Source organism: Pan troglodytes, chromosome 2 (genome assembly GCF_028858775.2).
Source record: "Pan troglodytes isolate AG18354 chromosome 2, NHGRI_mPanTro3-v2.0_pri, whole genome shotgun sequence".
NCBI lineage: Eukaryota > Metazoa > Chordata > Mammalia > Primates > Hominidae > Pan > Pan troglodytes.
In genome coordinates this window covers 52,733,390-52,759,573 of record NC_086015.1, presented here as the reverse complement: position 1 = coordinate 52,759,573, position 26,184 = coordinate 52,733,390, and the positions used below count along the sequence as shown (strand labels likewise).

Below are 26,184 nucleotides of genomic sequence, written 5' to 3'. Positions count from 1 at the left end.
TTTTTTTTTTTTTTTGTATTTTTAGTAGAGACAGGATTTCACTGTGTTAGCCAGGATGGTCTTGATCTCCTGACCTTGTGATCTGCCCACCTCGGCCTCCGAAAGTGCTGGGAATACTGGGATTACTGGGATTACAGGCATGAGCCACCAAGCCTGGCCTTTTTTTTTTTTTTTTTGAGACGGAATTTTGCTCTTGTTTTCCAGGCTGAAGTGCGATGGCATAATCTCGGGTCACTGCAACCGGGTTCAAGCGATTCTCCTGCCTCAGCCTCCTGAGTAGCTGGGACTACAGGCATGCACCACCATACCTGGCTAATTTTGTATTTTTAGTAGAAATGGGGTTTCTCCATGTTGGTCAGGCTGGTCGCGAACTCCCGACCTCAGGTGATCTGGCCGCCTCAGCCTCCCAAAGTGCTGGGGTTACAGGCGTGAGCCCCTGCACCCGGCCCTGTTACTCTGTTACTCTTCTCTTTTTTTTTTTTTTTTTTTTTTGAGACAGTGTCTCACTCTGTCACCCAGGCTGGAGTGCAGTGGCATGATCTCAGCTCACTGCAACCTCCATCTCCTGGGTGTCAGGCCTGTCAGCTCAAGCCTACAGGTATACATCCAGATGGCCTGAGGCAACCAAAAAGTACAAAAGAAGTGAAACAGCCAGCTCCCGTCTTTTTTTTTTTTTTTAAATGAGACAGAGTCTTGTTCTGTCGCCCAAGCTGGAGTGCAGTGACGTGATCTCGGCTCACTGCAAGCTCCACCTCCTGGGTTTACGCCATTCTCCTGCCTCAGCCTCCTGAGTAGCTGGGACTACAGGCGCCCGTCACCACACCTGGCAAATTTTTTGCATTTTTAGTAGAGACAGGGTTTCACCATGTTAGCCAGGATGGTCTTGATCTCCTGACCTCGTGATCTGCCCACCTCGGCCTCCCAAAGTGCTGGGATTACAGGTGTGAGCCACCGCACCCAGCCTCCAGCTTCTGTCTTAACTGATTAACCAACCTTATGACATTCCATTATGACTTGTTTCTGCCCTGTCCCAACTGATTGATAGATCGACCTCGTGACATTCTTCTGGACAATGAGACTTATGATCTCCCCACCATGCACTTTGTGATCCCCACCCCTGCCCGCAAGAGAAAAACCCCCTTTAATTGTAACTTTCCACTGCTTACCCCAGTCCTATAAAACTGCCCCATCCCTAACTCCCTTTGCTGACTCCTTTCTCAGACTCAGTCCACTTGCACCCAAGTGAATAAATAGCCTTGTTGCTCACACAAAGCCTTTTGGTGGTCTCTTCACATGGACACGTGTGACATTTTGGTGCCGTGACTCGGATCAGGGTACCTCCCTTGGGAGATCAATCCCCTGTCCTCCTGCTCTTTGCTCCATGAGAAGGATCCACCTACGACCTCCAGTCCTCAAACCAACCAGCCCAAGGAACATCTCACCGATTTTAAATCGGGTAAGCAGCCTCTTTTTACCCTCTTCTCCAACCTCTCTCGCTATCCCTCAACTTCTTTCTCCTTTCAATTTCTGCGCTACCCTTCAATCTCTCCCTTCCCTCAATTTCAGTTCATTTCCTTTTCTGGTAGAAACAGAGGAGATGTGTTTTATCTGTGAACCCAAAACTCCGGCACCGGTCAAGGACTCGGGAAGACAGTCTTCCCTTGTTGTCTAGGTGTCTAATCACAGCGGGGATGCCTGCCTGATTATTCACCCATGTTTCAGAGGTGTCTGATCACCGCGGGGATGCCTGCCTTGATCCTTCACCTTGGTGGCAAGTACCACCTCCTCTGGGTGGCAAGTACCACCCCCCACCCCCCGAAGTGTCTCTACCCTCTCTTTTCTCTAGGCTTGCCTCCTTCACTATGGGCAACCTTCCACCCTCCATTCCTCCTTCTTCCCCCTTAGCCTGTGTTCTCAAGAACTTAAAACCTCTTCAACTCTCGCCTGACCTAAAACCTAAGTGTCTTATTTTCTTCTGCAACATGGCTTGGCCCAAATACAAACTTGATAATGGCTCTAAATGGCAAAAAAAACCAAAACCAAAACCAAAAACAAAAAAACACCGGCACTTTTGATTTCTCCATCCTACAAGATCTAGATAATTTTTGTCAAAAAATGGGCAAATGGTCTGAGGTGCCTTACATCCAGGCATTTTTCACACTTTGTTCCCTCCCTGGTCTCTGCTCCCAATGTGACTCGTCCCAAATCTTTCTTCTTTTTCTCCTGTCTGTTCCTTCAGTCTCCACCCCAAGCTCTTGAGTCCTTTCAATCTTCCTTTTCTACCGAGCCATCTGACCTCTCCCCTCCGCCCCAGACTGCTCCTCTTCAGGTCGCTCTCCGCCAGTCTGAATCAGGCTCAAATTCTTCCTTAGCCTCTGCTCCTCCACCCTACAACCCTTCTGTCACCTCCCCTCCTGATACCTGGTCTGTCTTACAGTTTCGTTCTGTGACTAGCTCTTCCCCACCTGCCCAACAATTTCCTCTTAGAGAGGTGGCTGGAGCTGAAGGCATAGTCAGGGTACATGTGCCTTTTTCTCTATCAGACCTTTCCCAAATCAGCCAGCTTTTAGGCTCTTCCTCATCAGACCTCACTAAATATATACAGGAATTCCGATATCTAACTCTGTCGTACAATTTAACCTGGAGTGACTTAAATGTCGTCCTAACTTCTACCCTCTCCCCACATGAACAGGAAAGAGTTTTTTCTCTAGCCCAGTCTCATGCTGACAACCGCTGGCGTCACGAGCCAGACCTCCAAGAAGGCAGTAGAGCAGTTCTCTAAGCGGATCCCCAATGAAACTATCAGGCAGATTCCCCAGGTATAGCTAGGCAAGATTACATGGTTTCCTGCCTAGTTGAAGGGCTTAAAAAGGCAGCATACAAAGCTGTTAATTACGATAAACTTAAAAAAAAAACCTACCCAAGGTAAAGACGAAAACCCAGCCCAGTTCATGGCTCATTTGGCAGCAACCCTGAGACACTTTACAGCCCTAGACCCTGAAGGGTCAGAAGGCCGTCTCATTCTCAATATACATTTTATCACCCAGTCAGCTCCTGACATGAAAAAAAAAAAAAAAAAAGCTTCAAAAATTGGAATCTGGCCCTCAAACCCCACAACAGGAATTAATCAATCTCACCTTCAAGGTGTACAGTAATAGAGAGGAGGCAGCCAGACGGCAACACATTTCTGAGTTACGATTACTTGCCTCTGCTGTGAGACAAAATCCAGCCGCACCTCCAGCACATAAGACCTTCAAAATGCCTAAACCACAGTGGTCAGGCATTCCTACAGGACCTCCTCCATCAGGATCTTGCTTCAAATGCCAGAAATCTGGCCACTGGGCCAAGGAGTGCCCGCAGCCTGGGATTACTCCCAAGCCATGTCCCATCTGTGCAGGGACCAACTGGAAATCAGACTGTCCATCTCGCCTGGCAGCCACTTCTGGAGTCCCTAAAGCTCTGGGCCAAGGCTCTCTGACTGACTCCTTCCCAGATCTGCTCGGCTTAGCGGCTGAAAACTGATGCTGCCCGATCACTTCAGAAGCCCCCTGGACCATCACGGATGCCGAGCTTCGGGTAACTCTCACAGTGAAGGCTAAGTCCATCCCCTGTTTAATCGATACAAGGGCTACCCACTCCACGTTACCTTCTTTTCAAGGGCCTGTTTCCCTTGCCCCCATAACTGTTGTGGGTATTGATGGCCAAGCTTCAAAACCCCTTAAAACTCCCCCACTCTGGTGCCAACGTGGACAACATTCTTTTATGCACTCCTTTTTACTTATTTCCACCTGCCCACTTTCCTTATTATGTCAAGACATTCTAACTAAATTAGCTACTTCCCTGACTATTCCTGGGCTAGAGCCACACCTCATTGCTGCCCTTTTCCCCAATTCAAAGCCTCCTTCACATCCTCCCCTTGTGTCTCCCTACATTAATCCACAAGTATAAGATACCTCTACTCCTACCTTGGTGACCAATCATGCACCCCTTATGATCCCTTTAAAACCTAATCACCCTTACCCCACTCAATGCCAATATCCCATCTCACAGCAGGCTTTAAAAAGGTTAAAGCCTGTTATCACTCACCTGCTACAGCATGGGCTTCTAAAGCCTATAAACTCTCCTTACAATTCCCCCATTTTACCTGTCCAAAAACCAGACAAGTCTTACAGGTTAGCTCAGGATCTGCGCCTTATCAACGAAATTGTTTTGCCTATCCACCCTGTGGTGCCCAACCCATACACTCTTTTGTCCTCAATACCTTCCTCCACAACCCACTATTCCGTTCTTGATCTTAGAAACACTTTTTCACTATTCCCCTGCACCCCTCGTCCCAGGCCCTCTTTGCTTTTACCTGGACTGACCCTGACACCCATCAGCCTCAGCAACTTACCTGGGCTATACTGCCGCAAGGCTTCAGGGACAGCCCCCATTACTTCAGTCAAGCCCAAATTTCTTCCTCACCCAATTACCTATCTTGGCATAATTTTTCATAAAAACACACATGGTGTTTATGTCTGGTGATTATGTCTGGCTAATCTCCCAAACCCCAACCCCTTCTACAAAACAACAACTCTTTTCCTTTCTGGGCATGGTTGGATACTTTCACCTTTGGATACGTGGTTTTGCCATCCTAACAAAACCATTATATAAACTCACAAAGAAAAACCTAGCTGACCCCATAGATCCTAAATCCTTTCCCCACTCCTGTTTCCATTCCTTAAAGACAGCTCTAGAGACTGCTCCCACACTAGCTCTCCCTGTCTCATCCCAACCCTTTTCATTACACACAGCTGAAGTGCAGGGCTGTGCAGTCAAAATTCTTACACAAGGACCGGGACTGCGCCCTGTGGGCTTTTTGTCCAAACAAATTGACCTTACTATTTTAAGCTGGCCATCATGCCTCTGTGTGGTGGCTGCCACCACCCTAATAGTTTTACAGGCCCTCAAATTCACAAACTATGGTCAACTCACTCTCTACAGTTCTCATAACTTCCAAAATCTATTTTCTTCCTCACACCTGACGCATATACTTTCTGCTCCCTGGCTCCTTCAGCTATACTCACTCTTTGTTGAGTCTCCCACAATTACCATTGTTCCTGGTCCGGACTTCAATCTGTCCTCCCACATTATTCCGGATACCACTCCGACCCCCATGACTGTATCTCTCTGATCCACCTGACATTCACTCCATTTACCCATATTTCCTTCTTTCCTGTTCCTCACCCTGATCATACTTGGTTTATTGATGGCAGTTCCACCAGGCCTAATTGCCACTCACCAGCAAAGGTAGGCTATGCTATAGTATCTTCCACATCTATCATTGAGGCTACCACTCTGCCCCGCTCCACTACCTCTCAGCAATCCGAACTCATTGCCTTAACTCGGGCCCTCACTCTTGCAAAAGGACTACACGTCAATATTTATACTGACTCTAAATATGCCTTCCATATCCTGCACCACCGTGCTATTATATGGGCTGAAAGAGGTTTCCTCACTACGCAAGGGTCCTCCATCATTAACGCCTCTTTAATAAAAACTCTTCTCAAGGCTGCTTTACTTCCAAAGAGTCATTCACTGCAAGGGCCATCAAAAGGCATCAGATCTCATCGCTCAAGGCAACAGTTATGCTGATAAGACAGCTAAACAAGCAGCTAGCATTCTAACTTCTGTCCTTCGTGGCCAGTTTTTCTTCCTCTTATCAGTCACTCCCACCTACTCTCCCACTAAAACTCCCACCTGTCAATCTCTTCCCACACAAGGCAAGTGGTTCTTAGACCAAGAAGAATATCTCCTTCCAGCTTCACAGGCCCATTCTATTCTGTCATCATTTCATAACCTCTTTAATGTAGGTTACAAGCCGCTAGCCCATCTCTTTTGTTTTTGTTTTTGTTTTTGAGACAGAGTCTCGCTCTGTTGGCTAGGCTGGAGTGCAGTGACACGATCTTGGCTCACTGCAAGCTCCGCCTCCCGGGTTCACGCCATTCTCCCGCCTCTGCCTCCCCAGTAGCTGGGACTACAGGCACCCGCCACCACGCCCAGCTAATTTTTTTGTGTTTTTAGTAGAGATGGGGTTTCACCATGTTAGCCAGGACGGTCTCAATCTCCTGACCTTGTGATCCGCCCACCTCGGCCTCCCAAAGTGCTGGGATTACAGGTGTGAGCCACCACGCCTGGCCCTAGCCCGTCTCTTAAAACCTCTTATTTTGTTTCCATTGTGGAAAGCTATCCTCAAAAAAGTCACTTCTCAGTGTTCTATCTCCTATTCTACTACTCCTAAGGGATTGTTCAGGCCCCCTCCCTTCCCTACACATCAAGCTCAGGGATTTGCCCCTGCCCAGGACTGGCAAATTGACTTACTCACATGCCCTGAGTCAAAAAACTAAAATACCTCTTGGTCTGGGTAGACACTTTCACTGGATGGGTAGAGGCCTTTCCCACAGGGTCTGAAAAGGCCACCGCGGCCATTTCTTCCCTTCTGTCAGACATAATTCCTCGGTTTGGCCTTTCCATCTCTATACAGTCCGATAACAGACTGGCCTTTATTAGTCAAATCACCCAAGCAGTTTCTCAGACTCTTGATATTCAGCAAAACCTTCATACCCCTTACCGTCCTCAATCTTCAGGAAAGGTAAAATGGACTAATGGTATTTTTTTTTTTTTTGAGACAGAGTCTTGTTCTGTCTCCCAGGCTGGAGTGCAGTGGCCCAGTCTCTGCTCACTGCAAGCTCTGCCTCCCGGGTTCACACCATTCTCCTGCCTCAGCCTCCCATGTAGCTGGGACTACAGGCACCCGCCACCATACCCGGCTAATTTTTTGTATTTTTTTTAGTAGAGACAGGGTTTCACCATGTTAGCCAGGATGGTCTCGATCTCCTGACCTCATGATCCGCCCGCCTCCACCTCCCAAAGTGCTGGGATTACAGGTGTGAGCCACCGTGCCTGGCCAGACTAATGGTATTTTAAAGACACACCTCACTAAGCTCATCCTTCAACTTAAAAAGGACTGGACAGTATTTTTACCTGTTGCCCTTCTCAGAATTAGAGCCTGTTCTCGAGATGCTACAGGGCACAGTCCATTTAAACTTTTATATGGACGTACTTTCTTGTTCAGCCCCAGCCTCGTCCCAGACACCAGCCCTCTAGGTGACTATCTTCCAGTCCTCAAGCAGGCTAGACAGGAAATTGGCCAGGCTGCTAATCTTCTCTTGCCTACTCCAGATTCCCAGACATATAAAGACACCCTAGCTGGACGATCAGTTCTTATTAAAAATCTGACCCCTCAAACTCTACAACCTCGATGGACTGGACCCTACTTAGTCATCTATAGCACCCCAACTGCCATCCGCCTGCAGAACCCTCCCCATTGGGTTCACCATTCCAGAATAAAGCTGTGTCTGTCAGCCAGCCAGCCTGATCTCTCTTCTTCCTCCTGGAAGTCGGAAGTACTCTCCCCTACTTCCCTTAAACTCACTCGCATTTCTGAAAAACCGTAACAACCCTTATGAGCCTAATACATCCCTTCATTCTTTTAAGTCTATTCATCCCTACCCTACTTTTTGCAACAGGGCTATACGCAGTCACCCCCACTACTTGGACTATGCCCCAAAAACTTGTCATCCCTACTATCTTCTGTGTAGTCATACTCCTATTCACCATTCTCAACTACTCGTAAATGCCCTGCCCTTGTTTACACTGCCAGTTTACACTTTTCCTCCAAACCATCATAACTGATATCTCCTGGTTTTATCTCAAACTGCCACCCTTAAATCTCTCTTGAAGTAAATAAAAGATCTTCAGTGGCAAGGTACACTCCAATACTTTCACCCTGATGAAGTCCTATTCTCTCCATAGTTTTGTCGTTGCTATATTGCTTACTTTGATGACCATTCCTTGCCTTCTGATGAGTTTCAACATCTTTTCATGTTGTGAGGTTCTGTCCATTGCCTCTTAATACCCTTTTCTCCTTCTTTGCTAACAAACCTCAATTTTGTCCAGGAGGGTAAGTGTCCAGTCCCAAGTAATAGACAAATCCTGACCCATTCTCTGACTTCTCAGCCTCCTTGTGAGCCTGAGAAGCCTGAGTCACTGGTCAATGAACAATAAATGGAAGTCTGCTGGGGCTTCTGGGAAAGCATTTGCTTACCTGATAAAGGGGATAGATGTGGCTGGTGCCAGCCTACCTCCTACTTTGAATACTGATATGATGTTTGGAAAGGATGCAGCTATCTTTCAATGCAAGGGCCATAAGCCTGAGGACAGAATCCAACACATCAAGGATGATGGTGGAAGTATCCAAATAGCCTGAGTTATATGCAACAGAAACAAATGGTGTGTCCACCAAAAGACATGTAAAAGAACATTTGGCCAGGCACGGTGGCTCACGCCTGTAATCCCACCACTTTGGGAGGCTGAGGTGGGTGGATCACCTGAGGTCAGGAGTATGAGACCAGCCTAACCAACATGGTGAAACCCTGTCTCTACATAAAATACAAAAATTAGTGGTGGTGCACGCCTGTAGTCCCAGCTACTCAGGAGGCTGAGGCAGGAGAATCGGTTGAACTTGGGAAGAGGAGGTTGCAGTGAGCCGAGATCACGCCACTGCACTCCAGCCTGGGCGACAGAGCAAGACTCTGTCTCAAAAACAAAAACAAAAACAAAAACAATATTTTATATTTTTGTTCTTAAATATTTGAAATTAAATATTTTTCTCATTTTTATTCATTTCTAGGGGCCAATTTGTAGCAAATGCTATTATTTTAAATCTATTTTTCTTGTATTTATCACCTTAACATTTTATCTTATTAATTGTAATAATTTTCAAGAAAGTCCTTTGGATTTTCTAGATTTGTAACCATGGCATTAACTAAAGAGATAGTTTAATGTCTTTCTCTCCAATATTTATAACATGCCATTTTCTTTTCTTATTATATTCGTTAGGATTCTTTTTTTCCCTCCAAAGCCAAATACTTTAGAAATATTTGCTAGAATTCTAAGGCAATGTGTTATAATAGTGTTGCCATCATCCCTGTCTAGTTCCTGATTTAAAAAAATGTTTTGCATATCTGGTGTACCTGAACTTATTATTATATCGTTTATGTATAGTTTATATCTGTTTCTTTTTTCTTTTCTTTTTTTTGGAGACAGAGTCTTGCTTTGTCACCTAGGAGTGCAGTGGTGTGATCTCAGCTCACTGCAACCTCCACCTCCTGGGTTCAAGTAATTCTCGTGCCTCAGCCACCCAAGTAGCTAGGACTATAGGCATGCACCACCACGCTCGGCTAATTTTGTATTTTTGGTAGAGATGGGGTTTCACCATGTTGGCCAGGCTTGTCTTGAACTCCTGGTCTCAAGTGATCTGCCCCCCTTGGCCTCTCAAAATGGTGGGATTACAGGTGTGAGCCACAGTGCCTGGCCATGTCTGTTTCATAAATTGTCTGTTTCTATGTTAGACAGTGGCCCTGTTTATTTTGCCCTATGCCTATCACCTTAAATCCTACCTTTTCTCATGTCATGTACTCCTGTTCTCTTCTAGTTTGTGCTGGCCTGATCTCTCTGCCCACTCCTTTATTTTTCAGCCTTTTCTGTTTGTGTGGTCTCAAATATCCTATAAATAGCATGTGGCTGGGTTTTGTCTCTCTAATCCAGTCTCTATGCCTTTAAAGGGAGTTCAGGATTTATTTACTGTGATAAAGATGTTTAGTTTTGCTCATTCCATAAATTCCTTTTTTTTTTTTTAAAGACACAGGATCTCGCTATGTTGCCCAGGCTGGACTTCAGGTCCTGGGCTCAAGTGTTCCTCCTGCCTCAGCCTCCAGAGTAGCTGGGATTAAAGGTGACAGCCATAGTGCCCAGCCCCATAATTTAGGTTTATTATTATTATTATTATTGTTATTATTTTGAGATGGAGTCTCGCTCTGTTGCCCAGGCTGGAGTGCAGTGGCACGATCTCAGCTCACTGCAAGCTCTGCCTCCCAGGTTCACACCATTCTCCTGCCTCAGCCTCCTGAATAGCTGGGACTACAGGCGCCCGCCACCACGCCCAGCTAATTTTTTTGTATTTTTTTAGTAGATACCGGGTTTCACCGTGTTAGCCAGGATGGTCTCGATCTCCTGACCTCGTGATCCGACCGCCTCGGCCTCCCAAAGTGTCGGGCTCACAGGCGTGTGCAACCACACCTGGCCTAGGTTTATTATTTTTTACTTTGTAGTTTTATATTTTTATTTAGTTGACCTATATGAAACTACTGTTTTTGTAGGTTAAAACAGTTGAATATTAGCAGTTTCACAGGGTCAACCTAATATTTTCCTCTTTCTCTTTGCTCTCTTTGATTAAACTGTCATTCATTTAATGGTTCCCCTTGGTAATTTGGACATTCTACTATTTTTTCCTCATTCCATTTATGGTTATTGTTCCTCTCCAGGCATGACAACTGTCCTTTAGCTGGGTCTAGGTGGGCAGATAGTGCACCTGTGTTACGGGTAAGAGTTTGAGGCCAGCTGGCCCTTCTTCCTTGGTATGTAATTTGTTTTATCTATCTAGAAGCTTGTATAATGGTCTCTTTCTCCTTGGAGTTTAAGACTTTTACTGTAGTCTTTCTCTTTCATCCTGCTTGGGAATGTGGCCAACCCCTCCCATCTACACACAGCTTTTTCTTTTTTCTTTTCTCTTTCTTTTTTTTTTTTTTTGAGAGGGAGTCTTGCTCTGTCACCCAGGCTGTAGTGCAGTAGCGTGATCTTGGCTCACTGCAACCTCTACCTCCTGGGTTCAAGTGATTCTCCTGTCTCAGCTTCCGGAATAGCTGGGACTACAGGTGCTCTGGGACTACACCACGCTACACCTGGGACTACAGGTGTAGCTGGGACCACACCACGCCCGGCTGATTTTTGTATTTTTTAGTAGAGACAGGGTTTCATCATGGTGGCCGGGCTGGTTTCAAACTCCTAACCTCAAGTGATCTGCCTGCCTCAGCCTCCCAAAGTGCTGGGATTACAAGTGTGAGCCACTGCGCCCGGCTGACACAGAGTTTTCTTCATGTCATGAAAGTTTTCTTCTGTAATTTGACTAGCTGGTGCCTCCATTTCAGCTGTCCCTTTTTCTCCTTTTAGGACTCCTACTGTCTGCACATCAGAATTCTTGGACTTGCCCCCCAGATCTGTGGTCTATTCCTTCATCGTTTTCAGCTCTGTGCATCTTTCCCTTAAGTTCTGAGCTATTTCTTCCATTAGACCCAAGTGGCTTTTTCATATTCCCTCAAAATATCAAACTTCTTCTTTCCTCGGGGTCTTTGTACTTGCTGTGCTTTTGTCAGAAATGGCTTCCTCTAGATCTTTCCATGCTCAGCCAGTGCCTTTGGGCTGATCTTAGCTCAGATGTTCCCTTCTCAGATCTACCTCTCCTGCTGCCTTAGACATAAACACCATACTCTGCACTTTTGCTTGGTTCCTTTTCTCCATTGTAGTCACTCTGCCTATAATTATGTTATTTGTTCTTTTACTGTCTGTTGCCTCTCACCCACCTCCGGACAAATAAATCATTTGAATTCTTGCTGTGTTTATTCACGCTACATCCCTGGTGTCTAATCTAAGTCAGACCTTGATAAGCACTTGTGAAAGGAATGGAAGAGTGAATTAATGCTAGGGCGGCCCCAAGGTGGTAACTGCTATGAAGCGGCCGGGTACGGTGCCTAATGCCTGTTATCCCAGCACTTTGGGAGGTCAAGGAGTGTGTATCACTTGAGGCCAAGAGTTTGAGACCAGCCTGGCCTGGATAACATGGTGAAACCCCGTCTCTATTGAAAAATAGAAAAATTAGCCGGGTGTGGTGGCACACGCCTGTAATCCCAGCTACTTGGGAGGCTGAGGCATGAGAATCACTTCAACCCTGGAAGCGGAGGTTGCAATGTCATAGCACTGCAGCCTGGGTGACAGAGCAAGATTATGTCTCAAAAAAAAAAAAAAATTCTGAGAAGGTGGTAACTGCTATGGAAACATATAGAGCCAGGATGAGGGGATAAAGGTGATACTGAGTGCTGGGGGCAGAGTGGGGCAGGTTACAGTCTGAAATAAAGGGCTCTGAGAGCTGGGGTACAGCTCTTTGGAAATCTGTGCAATCCAGGCATGGGAACAACCATAACTCATACACTGTGCAGGAGAGTGCATGGGGTGTGATGTGTGAGGAACACTGGGAGATTGAGCAGCAAGGCCAAAAGCTGGCCGGGGAGATACAGTCAGGGGGGTGATAGGGAATTATGAAGGTCCTGATGTCTCTGGTTTTCCCTTGGGGAGGAAGTACTCCAGGGTTCTGAGCAGGGAATGGGAGGATCTGACTCATGTATTCACAGGCTGATGTGTGCAGAACAGACTGAAGGCATCAGGGGCAGCAAGAGGAGACCAGGAGGCAGCTGTGACATTGCACTCAAGAGAAATGGTGGCAGTTTGGACTCAGTGAAAGGTATGGACGTGGCAAGAAGTGATTTCATTCTGGGTAGATGATGCTGATGGAGACAGCAGACCTTCCTGGTGCACTGAATATAGATGGGAAAGAGAGTAGTCAAGGGGTACTTTGAGGTGTTTGACTTGAGCAATAAGAAGGGCTGAGATGCTATCACTCAATTTGGGGAAAGTGGGGTGAAGTAGGTTTGGCGGATGAGCCAGTGTTAGGGTAGCACAAGTTGCGTTTGAGATGCCAGCGACTGGAAGTCAGAGTGCAGACGTCTAGTTGACAGTGGGACTAGTGAATCTGCCACTCAGGAAGGGTCTGGACTGGACAAACACTTTTAGGAGTGATTGACATGTAGGTGGCATTTGAAGTCATGAGCCTGGATAAGATTTTGGAAGAGTGAGTGTAGACAAAGAGAAAACACACAGATGAGAAACTGGTGAGACTGGAGGAAACCAGGAGGACATGGAGCCCTGGAAACCACATGCTAAGGTGAGAGGAGCTGCTCACAGAAGTCTCTCCTATCCACTGTTATAAGGTCAGGGATATTTATTTATTTTCCTTTTTTGTTCACTGCTGTATTTCCAATACCGAGTGTAAGTGCTTAATAAATACCTGTTGAATTAAAAAGTGTATGAGTGAATTTACACCTTTGCAAATGCCCAGTACACAGGGCTGCAACATTGTTCTCCTTTACAGAAAGAGCAGAGATCAGGTAGGAGGCTCTGCCCATTCTCAGTGGCACTAACCCTCTCCTTTGCCTTTCACAGCTATGCTGACATTCACTCAGGTGAGAGCCCTTCTGTCCAACACAGGCCCAAGACAAATGAGCCTCAGACAAGCCCTGTGGTGTGGAGCTTGGTGGGAGCTGGGCTGGGCACTGGGTCATCCAACAGTCCCCAGAAAACTCTATGGCCACTTCTCTGTCCACCCTTCCATATCTAATAATCTGTCTGTCTGTATCTATAACCATTTCTTTGTCCACCGTCTACAGGCACTCTTTTGTCCCTCTTTCCGTCTATTCACATCCAGTCTTCTGTCCATCTGCTAGAGTGACCAACTTCCCAGTTTGTAGTGGACTGTCTCTGTGTTAGCATTGAAATTCCTGCATCCTGCGAAATCGCTCACTACTGAACAAACCAAGACTGTTGGTCAATCCATCTGTTTCCCAGGTATCCTGCTGTCCATCGGCCCGCAGCTAGTCTATCCACCCAACCGCCCATCAGACCTCCGGCCCACCCTCCCAGACGGAGGACAATGCTCCGCCCTCTCTGGCCCCGCCCCCAGTCACCGCCTTTTCCGGAAGCTGCTGCGGCGAATCCTGGCACCCTAGCAACAGCGCCTTTCAGGCTGTCCAGTCCGCGTGCGCAGCTCCTAGGACGAGCCAATAGTGAGGGGCACCGGGAGCGAGGTGCAGGGGGCGGGGCTCGGCCTGGCCGCAGCCATTTTGGTGCGAGAGAAACAATAGGACGGAAACGCCGAGGAACCCGGCTGAGGCGGCAGGTAAAGCTCGCGTCCTATGGCCCTAGTGCCCGAGGAGCTTTGAGGGAGATTTTTTCAGGCTACTGGGAAACGGGATCTCTGATCATTGGAGTCTCCCAGGTTATTTGGGAAAGACTTCTTCCGTGGTCATTGTGGGGAAAATCTCCCGGGGTCCCTGTGGATTCGATTTCCCTGGGTCATTTGGGAGGAGGGTTTTTCTTCTGATCATTGGGGGAGAGATTTCCGTGGTTTTGGGGGTGCAGCATCCTCCCCGGTCATTGGAGGGGTCTCCCGGGTTTGGGGGGGCAGGATCTTTCCTGGTCATTGAGATCTCCCCGGGTCTTGGGAAGCGCAAGATCTACGGTGTCATTGAGGGGTCTCCCCAGGTCATTGGCGGCCACGATCTCCCCAGATATTTGGCGGGTGGAGGGGTCTTCCCGGATCTTTGGATAGGGAGTCAGCTCAGCGCCTCAGGTACTGTTACCTGGGGTCGGCAGATGTGCAGCCATTTTGAGTGTTGAATGCCATTTGGGCCCGTCAGATGGTGTTCGATGAGGGAATCTACACACTTAACCTTATTATAGAAAAAACGCCTTTAAATGGATAAGAGGACACCTTTATAGTGATATTTCCACTCTTTACGTTTGATTACAGACCACTTTTGTCTTTTGCATCCTAATGGCTTATTTCATTTTAGGATTGTATTCGTTCTCATATATCAACTAAGCTACACTAGCAGAAAAGTGAGTGAAAATAAAATGTAGAAACCAGTAAAATCCAGTGCTCTTAAATACCAGGGAAAACAGAACTAGTCACTGCTTGGAATTAAACATTTCCGTAGCAGAATGTACACAGAACAAAAAATCATCTTGAATAGTTTTAAGAAAAAGTACTGGCACTTTGGAACGTGGTAACAAAAATGTTGTAGATCATCGGTTCTATGATATTTTTAATAAAGGACCATGATTACAGTAATTTTGTTGAATTCTAGTGTTTAAAATGTTTGCTGTATTTGCAGTTGTAGCCAGGTAATATTTTAAGTGAACTAAGATGCTTATTTATATAGGTTGTTGCTGTGGGGTTTGTATAATTGCATCGTGTAACTTGGGTGTTAAGTATTTAAAGAGAAGCTTCAGGGTGTTGTTTTAACTTTAGCCACTATCAGAGTTAGAAAGGGACAAATGAATACTTTATCACATTTGACATAATAGGCAAATTGATGGCCTAGTAACTTTTTTTTTTTTGAGAAAAAGTTAAACTGTTAACTGTCATTTAAAATTTTTTTTCTATTTTCTGTGGTCTTGTCTGACATTGTCATTTCGATAGATTTACCTGCTTTGTGACTTTAGAATTCACAGGCATTGTTAGAAATCAAATGGAGAATCACTTGAGCCCAGCAGTTCAAGATCAACCTGGGCAACATAGCAACACCCTGTCTCTACAAAAAAAAAAAAAAAAAAAGAGAGAGAGAGAAAGAAATCAAATGGATAAGAACACTGACTAGAGTTAATACAATTGTAGAAACTAGCTTTTTGTTTGTTTGGTTTGTTTTTTATGCAGGGCCTGGGTAGGGAGGGAGCAAGGCAGGGACCTGGGAGATCTAGAAATCAGTGTAACAGATATAATAGACTTCTTTTGTGTTTCAAAGCTTCCTAGGTGACAGACAGGTACACTGTATGCTAGCCCTGTATCTGTCTGAGCAGTGGAATGTGCCAGGAAAGAAGGAGCAACCACTGACTGATGAACCTTTGCCAGTCTCCCTTCCAAGAAGGATGCCAGAGCCTTCTGTAAGCTCCTGAGATGTCACTGGTATCTAGGCAACAGGGATGAGCCTGAACCTCCCTGAGGCCAGCTTGCTGAGGTGAAAATTTTCCATTGTTTGGCTCATAAAGAGGATGCATTGGGGAAGAATTTTCCCTTTAAGTGAAGTTATTTCACCTAGTGGGATAATCTTAGGTAACAAATTGAACACACTCTTGTACATTAGAAAGTAAGCAGATGATTATTCTCATGTTATTACATTTTAAAGCATGTTTTTGTTTTTTTAAATAAATTATGTTTTTGCCTATTTGTGTACCATATAATAAAAGTAATAAGAAGTAGTTGTGTTTTACAGTATATTCTGGTGGCAAGGAAATGTCCTTCTCTCCAAAAATTGAGTTTAGAGCCCACTTCAGGATTTGGAGAAGTCAATTTGCCGAGATGATGCACAGTTGATTTGGGTCTGTCATCCATAACCAGCTTCAGTAGTTACTAATTCCTGGCCAATCTTGTTTCATCTACACTGTGCCTATCCCCATCACTGCCCTACTTTTTTTTTTTTTTTTTTTTTTTGAGACGGAGTCTCGCTCTGTCGCCCAGGCTGAAGTGCAGTGGTGCGATCTCGGCTCACTGCAAGCTCCGCCTTCTGGGTTCACGCCATTCTCCTGCCTCAGCCTGCCTCAGCCTCCACGCCTGGCCTGCCCTACCTTTTAAAGAAAGAAAGGGCCAGGGCCAGGCTTGGTGGCTCATGCATGTAATCCCAGCACTTTGGGAGGCCAAGGCGGTTGGATCATGAGGTCAGGAGTTCAAGACCAGCCTGGCCAACCTGGTGAAACCCCGTCTCTACTAAAAATACAAAAACTAGCCAGCCTCTGTGGCAGGTGCCTGGAATCCCAGCTACTCAGGAGGCTGAAGCAAGAGAATCGTTTGAACCCAGGGGGTGGAGATTGTAGTGAGCCAAAATCGCACCACTGCACTCCCGCCTGGGCGACAGAGTGAGACTCCATCTCAAAAACACACACACACACACACAAAAAAGGAAAAAGAAAGGGCCGAGCGTGGTGGCTCACGCCAGTAACACCAATGCTTCGGGAGGCCGAGGTGGGCAGATCACTTGAGGTCAGGAGTTTGAGACCAGTCTGGCCAACATGGTGAAACCCTGTCTCTACTAAAAATACAAAAATTAGCTGGGTGTGGTGGCAGGATCCTCTGTCTCAAAAAAACAAAACTAAACAAATTTCTGGGATATGCTCCCTTTAAGATTCAGGGGTTTTTTGTTTTGTTTTGTTTTGTTTTTTTTAATGAGACAGAGTCTCGCTCTGTCACCCAGGCTGGAGTGCAGTGGCCAGATCTCAGCTCACTACAACCTTCGCCTCTCAGGTTCAAGCGATTCTCCTGCCTCATCCTCCCTAGTAGCTGGGACTACAGGCATGTGCCACCGCACCTGGCTAATTTTTGTATTTTTAGTAGAGACGGGGTTTCACCATGTTGGCCAGGCTGGCCTCGAACTCCTGACCTTAGGTGATCCACCCACCTCGGCCTCCCAAAGTGTTGGGATTACAGGCGTGAGCCACTGCACCGCACCTGGCCTTTTTCTTTCTTTTTTGTATTACTATTATTATTATTATTATTTTTTAAATGTCACTCTATCACCCAGGCTGGAGTGCAGTGGTGTGATCTCGGCTCACTGCAACCTCAGCCTCCCGAGTAGCTGGGATTACAGGCGCGTGGCACCACACCCGGCTAATTAATGTTGTTTGCTTTCTCTATGTATCCACCTATCTTATTTGAGACACTCCTATGTGTTTTCGAAATTGAGTGTCTAATCCCAAACCTAAGGAAGAGTAAAACTTCTTTTAATGGAATAAAACATGTTAGTTACCAAGAAGCAGACATCTGGCTCTAGTGTTGCTTTTGCACTTAGTTTGTGAGAATGTGCCCAGTTGGAACCTGGGCTAGATCTCCTAAGTCTGGGTTTGTGGAAGGCTGCCACGTTGCCTGCTCTGGCCCTGGGGTGCTGTGGCCCAAGTTCCCCAGGCCATATTACTCTACCTTAAAACCCTACCTGTTAGAAGAGCCCACCTGTTATGGCTCCTTGCCTTGAACCTTGTCTTGCTCTTTTAGTTTGGGCTGCTTTGGGGCCAACAGGCCTTCGTAACTGAAGCTGCACACTCAAATGAGATGCCCCATGGGCTGTGTGAGCTTGTCTCAGCTTTCATGGGGATTGCAAAAATCTCGCATCCCCCTTCAGTATTTGTTTTATAAGAATAGTAGGTTATTTTTGCTTTGCAAGTATGAAACTAACATTGGATATGGCTTTTTGGTATAACTACTCACCTGCCCATTCAGATTTTTATGTGCCCTAGTGTCTTAGGTTTATATATTTATTATTATTATTGTTGTTTTTGGAGACGGAGTCTCACTCTGTTGCCCAGGTTGGAGTGCAGTGGCGCAATCTCGGCTCACTGCAACCTCTGCCTCCTGGGTTTAACCTCAGCCTCCTAAGTAGCTGGGCCTACAGGCATCTGCCATCACGCCTGGGTAATTGTTGTATTTTTGTAGTGATGGGTTTTCACCATGTTGTCCAGGCTGGTCTCGAACTCCTGACCTCAAGTGATCCGCCTACTCTGGCCTTCCAAAGTGCTGGGATTACAGGTGTGAGCCACTGCGCCCGGCCTGCACATACAAATTTTAAATAAAGACAGTCTCACTCAGTTGCCCAGGCTGGAAGGCAGTGCAGCGATCATAGCTCGCTATGGCCTCAACCTCTTGGGTTTAAGTGATCCTCTTGCCTCAGGCTCCCAAGCAGTTGGGGCTACAGGCACATGTCACTGGGCGCAGCTCATTTTAAAAATTTTATTGTAGGCCGGGCACGGTGGCGCATGCCTGTAATCCCAGCACTTTGGGAGGTGAAGGCAGGCGGATCATGAGGTCAGGAGATTGAGACCATCCTGGCTAACACGGTGAAACCCTGTCTCTACTAAAAAAAAAATACAAAAAATTAGCCGGGTGTGGTGGTGGGTGCCTGTAGTCCCAGCTACTCGGGAGGCTGAGGCAGGAGAATGGTGTGAACCTGGGAAGCGGAGCTTGCAGTGAGCCGAGATCGCGCCACTGCACTCTAGCCTGGGAGACAGAGCAAGACTCCGTCTCAAAAAAAAAAAAAATTTTTTTTTTTTGTAGAGACAGGGTCTCGCTTTTTTTTACCCAGGCTGGTCTTGAACTCCTGGCATTAAGCAATCCTCCTGCTTCAGCATCCAAAAGCGCCAGGATTACAGGTGTGAGCCACTGCATTTGGCAAAGATCCCTTTTCTACATGGTATTGCTGAGGCTACAGCCACATTTGTTTGGGGATTAACCTAACTCCAAGCCTGCCCACTTTCACTCTGATGCCCATTTGTTTAGATGTGCTTTAAACTTGGTGTCTGTGGACTGTGCCATGGTTCCTTCCTCCTCATCAGCAGGGGGTGGTGGTAAGTTCAGTTTACGTGCTTTTATGGGGTGCCCTGTGGAGTTATCTGCTTGGCTCGAGTGCTGAAGAGTCATCATATTTCTTGAGAACTTGCCTAGTTACTCGAGGAAGAAAGAGGAGGGCTGATTGTAGTATACTTGACCGAGGAATGTATGTTTTTATGAGCTTGAACAACCTGACAAGAAAAACAATAACAAATAACTTGTTAAACCATCTTTTTGCACGTTGCTGAGATTATGATCTTCCTAAATTAGTTAATTCTTATTAAACATTTTCAATTTTTCATCTATTATGAATGGAAGTTTTACTTGTAAGGCAGTAAAAGGTGTCATTCCTTGAACAGTATCTGTTCTTCCAGGCAAGTGCCTCTGAAGGAGAGAGAGCCCAGTTGATTACAAACCCACTACTGAAGGGCTTGGGTTTTTCTTGCTTTGTGTTTGTATCTGAGCATGAGGATAAAAGTGTCTGTCTCTTCCTCAGGTCTTTGGGCTGCCTCTGCCCTTCGTAGATTCTCTGCTGGGCCTTTGGAACTAACACAGCAACTTCCAGGGTCTTATGTTGAAGACTTTATGGGTTAGTCAGAATGCTGCATTTACACTGGGAAGGCCAGAGGAGGACTGTAAATCCAGGATACAAGGTCCTGGGGGATTTGGGAGGGTAGAACTTACAGGGGTGCCAGTTGGCAGCTGACAGGTTTAGATTCTGGGGCTTAAAAACTAATAGATGTGTGGCCTGGTTCAGTGTTTCATGCCCGTAATCCTGGCACTTCAGGAAGCTGAGGTAGGCGGATCATTTAATCCCAGGAGTTCGAGACCAGCCTGGGCAACGTGGCGAAACCTTGTCTCTACTAAAAATAACAAAAAATTAGCTCGACATGGTGGCATGTGCCTGTAGTCCCAGCTACTTGGGAGGCTGAGATGGGAGAATTACTTGAACCCAGGAAGGCAAGGCTGCAGTGAGCTGTGATTACACCAACTGCGCTTCAGCCTGGGAGACGTGAGTGAGACCCTGTGTTAAAAAAACAAAAACAAGGCCAGATGCGGTGGCTCACGCCTGTAATCCCAGCACTTTGGGCGGCTGAGGCGGATGGATCACGAGGTCAGGAGATCGAGACCATCCTGGCTAACACAGTGAAACCCTGTCTCTACTAAAAATACAAAAAATTAGCCGGGTGTGGTGGTGGCCACCTGTAGTCCCAGCTGCTCGGAAGGCTGAGGCAGGAGAATGGCGTGAACCCGGGAGGCAGAGCTTGCAGTGAGCCGAGATCCCGCCACTGCACTCCAGCCTGGGTGACAGAGTGAGACTCTGTCTCAAAAAAAAAAAAAAAACTAAACTAATGAACATGAACAGCAGGACTGGGGCAGGTGAGGCCTGGGAAAGGTAAGGGACAGGACCCCTAGGATGATTTATCTCACGCTCAAAGACCGTTTTTACTTTGGAAAATAAGTTAAGCTCCTTGTAATGAGCGAGAGAAGAGTAAGATATTAAAACTGGAAGTACCTTGTTGACCTTCACTGCTGGTCCTGAAATGCAATCTTATTTTTACTTTTTTTAGAGACAGGGTCTCACTCTGTCACCCAGGCTAGAGTGCAGTGGCACAATCTCATAGCTCACAGTACCCTCAACCTTCTGGGCTAAAGTGATCCTCCTGCCTCAGCCTTCTGAGTAGCTAGGACTACAGGCGCATGCCACCAAGCCTGGCTAATTTTTAAAACATTTTTTGTGAAGACAGGGTCTCACTGTGTTGCCCAGGCTGGTCTCAAACTTCTGAGCTCTAGCAATCCTCCCGCCTCAGCTTCCCAAACTGCTGAGATTATAGGTGTGAGCCTCCGTGCCTGGCCTCAAATGCGTGCGATCTTGATTGACTGAATCCACTGCTTTCCTCACAAACTGGGTGATTCTGAAGAGATCAGTGTGACCTTTGCTTTGGAACTGTGAATGCAATTGAACTTGATTTCCGTAACAAAAATTTTAAAATATTTTTCTGGATCTTATTTTGGAGAGCTAACTCAGGACTTCTGAAGGATAATTGGCAGGTGTCTCTTTATTAGGACATAGTGCTGTGACTGGTGCAGTCTTTTTTTTTTAATTAATTAATTTTTTTTTTTTTTGAGATGGAATCTCGCTCTCTTGCCCAGGCTGGAGTGCAGTGGTGCGATCTCGGCTCACTGCAAGCTCCGCCTCCTAGGTTCAAGTGATTCTCCTGCCTCAGCCTCCCCAGTAGCTGAGACTACAGGCACCTGCCACCACGCCTGGCTAATTTTTTTATTTTTAGTAGAGATGGGGTTTCACCATGTTAGCCAGGATGGTCTCGATCTCCTGACCTCGTGATCTGCCTGCCTTGGCCTCCCAAAGTGCTGGGATTACAGGCGTGAGCCACCGCGCCCAGCCTGACTGGTGTAGTCTTAAGACTTTTCTCAGAATCGTATCTCATTTTTTTCTGGGCTGGTCTGGAAGAACACTGACTGCACTCAGGCCAAGTGGGTTGGGTGATACAAGCTGCCAGATTGCTGCCACAAACCTGGAATAGTTTGCAGACCCTTGCGAGGAGTATTTGTCTAAGCGAGATGTTGAAAGGACCCAGAGGAAATTGTCAGAGTTCCCTTGGTCGCAGGAACTAGTGCTGCATAGGGTACACTTTCGTTCCTGCTCCAGCAAATGCAGCACTCAGGTGCTTGCCTGGGCAGGTCCGGGATGCCCTGCGTCTGTGGCTGCCCATTGGGACTGAATCACTGTTGGCATCCCTTATTTCAGAAGATGAATTCATGTGTCATTTGGGTTTGGCAGTGAGCTAAGAGCTAAATGGGGTAAACATTGCCCACTGGCAGGAAACATATAATCTTGTCTGAAGCTAATGGACCGTTACTTTTTTGGTTGTTTGAGACAGTGTCTCGCTCTGTCACCGGGCTGGAGTATGGTGGTACAATCTCTGCTCACTATAACCTTGAGCTTTCCAGGCTCAAGTGATCCCTCCACCTCTGCCTCCCGAGTAGCTGGGACAACAGGCATGTACCACCACACCTGGCTAGTTATTTTTTGTAGAGACAAGGTCTCACTATTTTGCCAGGATTGTTCTCAAACTCCTGGGCTCAAACAGTCATCCTGCCTTGGCCTCCAAAGTGCTAGGATTACACGTGTGTGAGCCACCACACGGGCCCTATGGAACCATTACTTATTGGCATATGAAAGAACCATGACTCGAGGATTGCAAAAATCCCTCATAGATTGAGACCTGTAAGCAATTTTGGCTTTAGTCTGAGAGAGTTGCTTCTCTGTGTTCTTGTTGAGTTACGTTTCTTACAATGTGGTGGGAGACTGGAGACTGAGAATTGTTCTTGAAAAAGGGGTAACTGGCTTTTACAACAGAACTGAAAATTCCTGGTATGTGTATAGAATACATTCAGCTATTTGTAAGAAAATTTGGCCAGTTGACTCATGCCTTGTAATCCTAGCACTTGGAGAGGCTAAGGCGGAAGGATCACTTGAGGCCAGGAGTTCGAGGCCAGCCTGGGCAACATAGTGAGCCCCCATCTCAAAATAAAGTTTGATATATTGATAAAGGGGACATATGAGACCTTAGAATCAATCATTGTTTTAGCGAGAAGCTTTTAAAATTGCTTAAATTCTTTCTAATTCTAGCAGGTTATTCTGATAAACATATTTCTTTTTTATTATTTATTTATGTATTATTATTATTATTTTTTGAGACAGGGTCTCGCTCTGTCACCCAGGCTGGAGTACAGTCATGTGATCACGGCTCACTGCAGCCTTGACCTCCCAGGCTCCAGTGACCCTTCCATCTCAGACTCCCAAGTAGCTGGGACCACAGGTATGCGCCATTGCACCTGGCTATTTTTTTTTTTATTTTTATTTGGTAGAGACAGGGTGTCCCCATCTTGCCCAGGCTGGTGATACACATATTTCTTGGTAGACTGAAAGTTCCTTCTTCCTGTTCCCTTTACCTTGGAGCCCTCTAGTCTGTCATTCCAGAAACCTGGTCAGACGAGGCAAAGAGATAGGGCAGCTAGTTGTGCTGGTGGTTTAGAAAGGAGAAGCAGCTGAGAGGCTACTGTGTCCCTTATGGAAAACCTGAGATTTGTCCAGATTTTTGGAACAATCTGCTCTTTTGGGGGAAGAAGCTACATTATTGTATGACTTTCATGTAATCACTCCAGTTAAAATCTGTGGTTTCTTCATTAAAACCAGAATGAGCCTGGGTGCAGTGGCTCACACCTGTAATCCCAGCACTTTGGGAGGCCAAGGGGGGCGGATCACCTGAGGCTGGGAGTTTGAGACCAGCCTGTCCAACATGGAAAAACGCTGTCTTTACTAAAAAATATATAAAAATTAGCCGGGCGTGGTGGCACATGCCTGTAATCCCAGCTACTTGGAAGTCTGAGGCAGGAGAATCACTTGAACCCGGGAGGCAGAGGTTGTGGTGAGCCGAGATCAGGCCATTGCACTCCAGCCTGGGCAACAAGAGCGAAACTGCATCTCAAAAGATAAAATAAAACCAGAATGAGATGCTATTGAGGGCTCTGACCTTCTAGCACCTTGTATACATCTTAAGGACAGTGTGTGTTGTGGTGTTGTGGTTGTTATTCTCACTTGGAGTGAAGCTCTGAGTACGAAGGGTGGGCTGGATCAGTGTTTGTTTCTAGGTGGATTTAAAACCATCAAGAGCCAGGCAGCCATCTGTGTTTTCCTGTTTCAATCTTGAATCCTTCTCTTCCCCCAGTATTTTCTCTCTCAGTTATAAAGGTAATGTGTGCTCAGAGTTGGAGGATATTATAAGTTTGAAACATTCAGAAAACTGAAAAGCGGGCAATCATGATCTTACCACCTAGTATAGGGCAGGTTTTGTGGTGTCTGAAGCTTATATAAAATAATATAAATATATGTAACATAAATACATAATTTGTAATTATACGTGTAATTATAAATGCCATCTTTAAACAAAATAATGTACAAACATGATAACAAAATTAGGTAAGAAAGTGAATGTTTGTTTAGATTGAAAAAAATCACAAAAAGTTACACATTTAAAAATGCAGAAGAAAGTTCTATAGTACTTACCTCCCTACATTTTGGGGCAGCATTTTGACCACCGCTTTCTTTCTTTTTTATTTTTTTGGGGACAGGGTCTCATTTTGTCACCCAGGTTCACTGCAGCCTCAGCCTCCCAGGTTCAAGCTATTCTCCTGCTTCAGCCCCCCAAGTAGCTGGGACTATGGGCCCGTGCCACCACGCCCAGCTAGTTTTTGTATTTTTAGTGGAGATGGGGTTTTGCCATGTTGCTCAGGCTGGTCTTGAACTCTTGAGCTTAAGTGATCTGCCTCCCAAAGTGCTACTTTTACAAGCCTGAGCCACCGCACCTGGCCTGACCACCTCTTTCTATAATAGCAATATTACAACTTTCTGTAGAGAGAACAGAAGGGTCGCCATAGTCACTCCTCAAGGGTAATTGATCCTATCTTTTATTTCTTTATTTGGTTGTTTGACATAGGGTCTCACTCAGTCATGCAGGCTGAAGCTCAGTGGTATGATTAGAGATCACTGCAGCCTCAGACTCCTGGGCTCAAGAGATCCTCCTGCCTCAGCCTCCTGAGTAGCTAGGGCTACAGATGTGCACTACCACAACTTGCTAATTTTTTTGTAGAGATAGGGTCTTGCTGTGTTGCCGAGGCTGGTCTTGAACTTCTGGCCTCAAGTGATCCTACTGCCTTGGCCTCTTTTTTTTTGAGATGGAGTTTCACTCTTGTTGCTTAGGCTGGAGTGCAATGGCGTAGTCTCGGCTCACTGCAACCTCCGCCTCCCGGATTCAAGTGATTCTCCTGCCTCAGCCTCCCGAGTAGCTTGGAATACAGGCGCCCACCACCATGCACGGCTAATTTTTTGTATTTTTAGTAGAGACAGGGTTTCACCATGTTGGGCAGTGTGGTCTCAAACTCCTGACTTCAGGTGATCCACCTGCCTTGGCCTCCCAAAGTGCTGGGATTACAGGCGTGAGCCACTATGCCTGTCCTTCTGTTTTTATTTTTTTTTATTTTTTTATTTTTTATTTTATTTTTTTATTTTTTATTTTTATTTTTTGGTAGAGAGGGGTTTTTGCCATGTTGCCTAGGCTGGTCTCGAACTCCTGGGCTCAATCGATCCACCTACCTCAGCCTCTCAAAATGTTGGGATAACAGGCATGAGCCACCACGCTTGGCCAAGCTGTAGTATATCCTTGAATAATTCTTTTAGAGAAGGCTTGTGAATAGCCTTTTTTTTTTTTTTTAATAGACAGTGTCCTGCTCTGTCATCCAGGCTGGAGTGCAGTGGCATGATCATACCTCACAGAATTCTGGAACTCCTGCACTCCAGTGATCCTCCCACCTCAGTCTCCCCGCCATGCCTGACTAATTAAAAAATTATTTAGAGACTGGCTGTCACTGTGCAGCTTGCCCAGTCTGGTCTCGATCTCTTGACCTCGTGATCCGCCCGCCTCGGCCTCCCAAAGTGCTGGGATTACAGATGTGAGCCACTGCGCCTGGCCCCATCTTCCTTCTTATAACTTAAAAGTTTATCAAAAGTGAGGCCTGGTGCAGTGGCTCATGCCTGTAATCCCAGCACTTTGGGAGGCTGACGCGGGCAGATCACTTGAGGCCAGTAGTTTGAGACCATCTTGACCAACACACTGAACCCAGTCTCTACTGGGTGGGGTGATTCACGTCTGTAATCCCAGCACTTTGGGAGGCTGAGGCAGCGGATCACGAGGTCAAGAGATTGAGACCATCCTGGCTAACACGGTGAAACCGCATCTCTACTAAAAAAATACAAAAAATTAGCCGGTTGTGGTGGCAGACGCCTGTAGACCCAGCTACTCGGGAGGCTGAGGCAGGAGAATGGCGTGAACCAGGGAGGCGGAGCTTGCAGTGAGCTGAGAATGCGCCACTGCACTCCAGCCTGGGCGACAGAGTGAGACTCCGTCTCAAAAAAAAAAAATTAGAAAAATTAGCCGGGCACAGTGGCGCGTGCTTGTAATCTC

The 26,184-nt window shown here is 46.3% G+C and overlaps 1 protein-coding gene across 14 annotated transcripts in view; it reads left to right on the top strand.

Moving 5' to 3' along the window:
• Positions 1-26,184, top strand: part of IP6K2 (inositol hexakisphosphate kinase 2) — a 50,024-nt gene that overhangs the window by 6,927 nt on the left and 16,913 nt on the right. For 2 of the 14 annotated variants that reach the window (XM_063805756.1, XM_063805755.1), the window contains exon 1: positions 13,655-13,945. Coding sequence is in view for 7 of the 14 variants with exons in the window: in XM_016941061.4 (XP_016796550.1) it covers positions 15,665-15,711 (47 nt within the window). In the remaining 7 variants the exon portion in view is untranslated. Of the gene's footprint in view, positions 1-12,344; positions 12,455-13,471; positions 13,946-15,572; positions 15,786-22,866; positions 22,984-26,184 lie in introns of those variants that run through there. The other 12 variants (XM_016941061.4, XR_001713330.4, XR_010155195.1 and 9 more) reach the window with 12 other exon arrangements.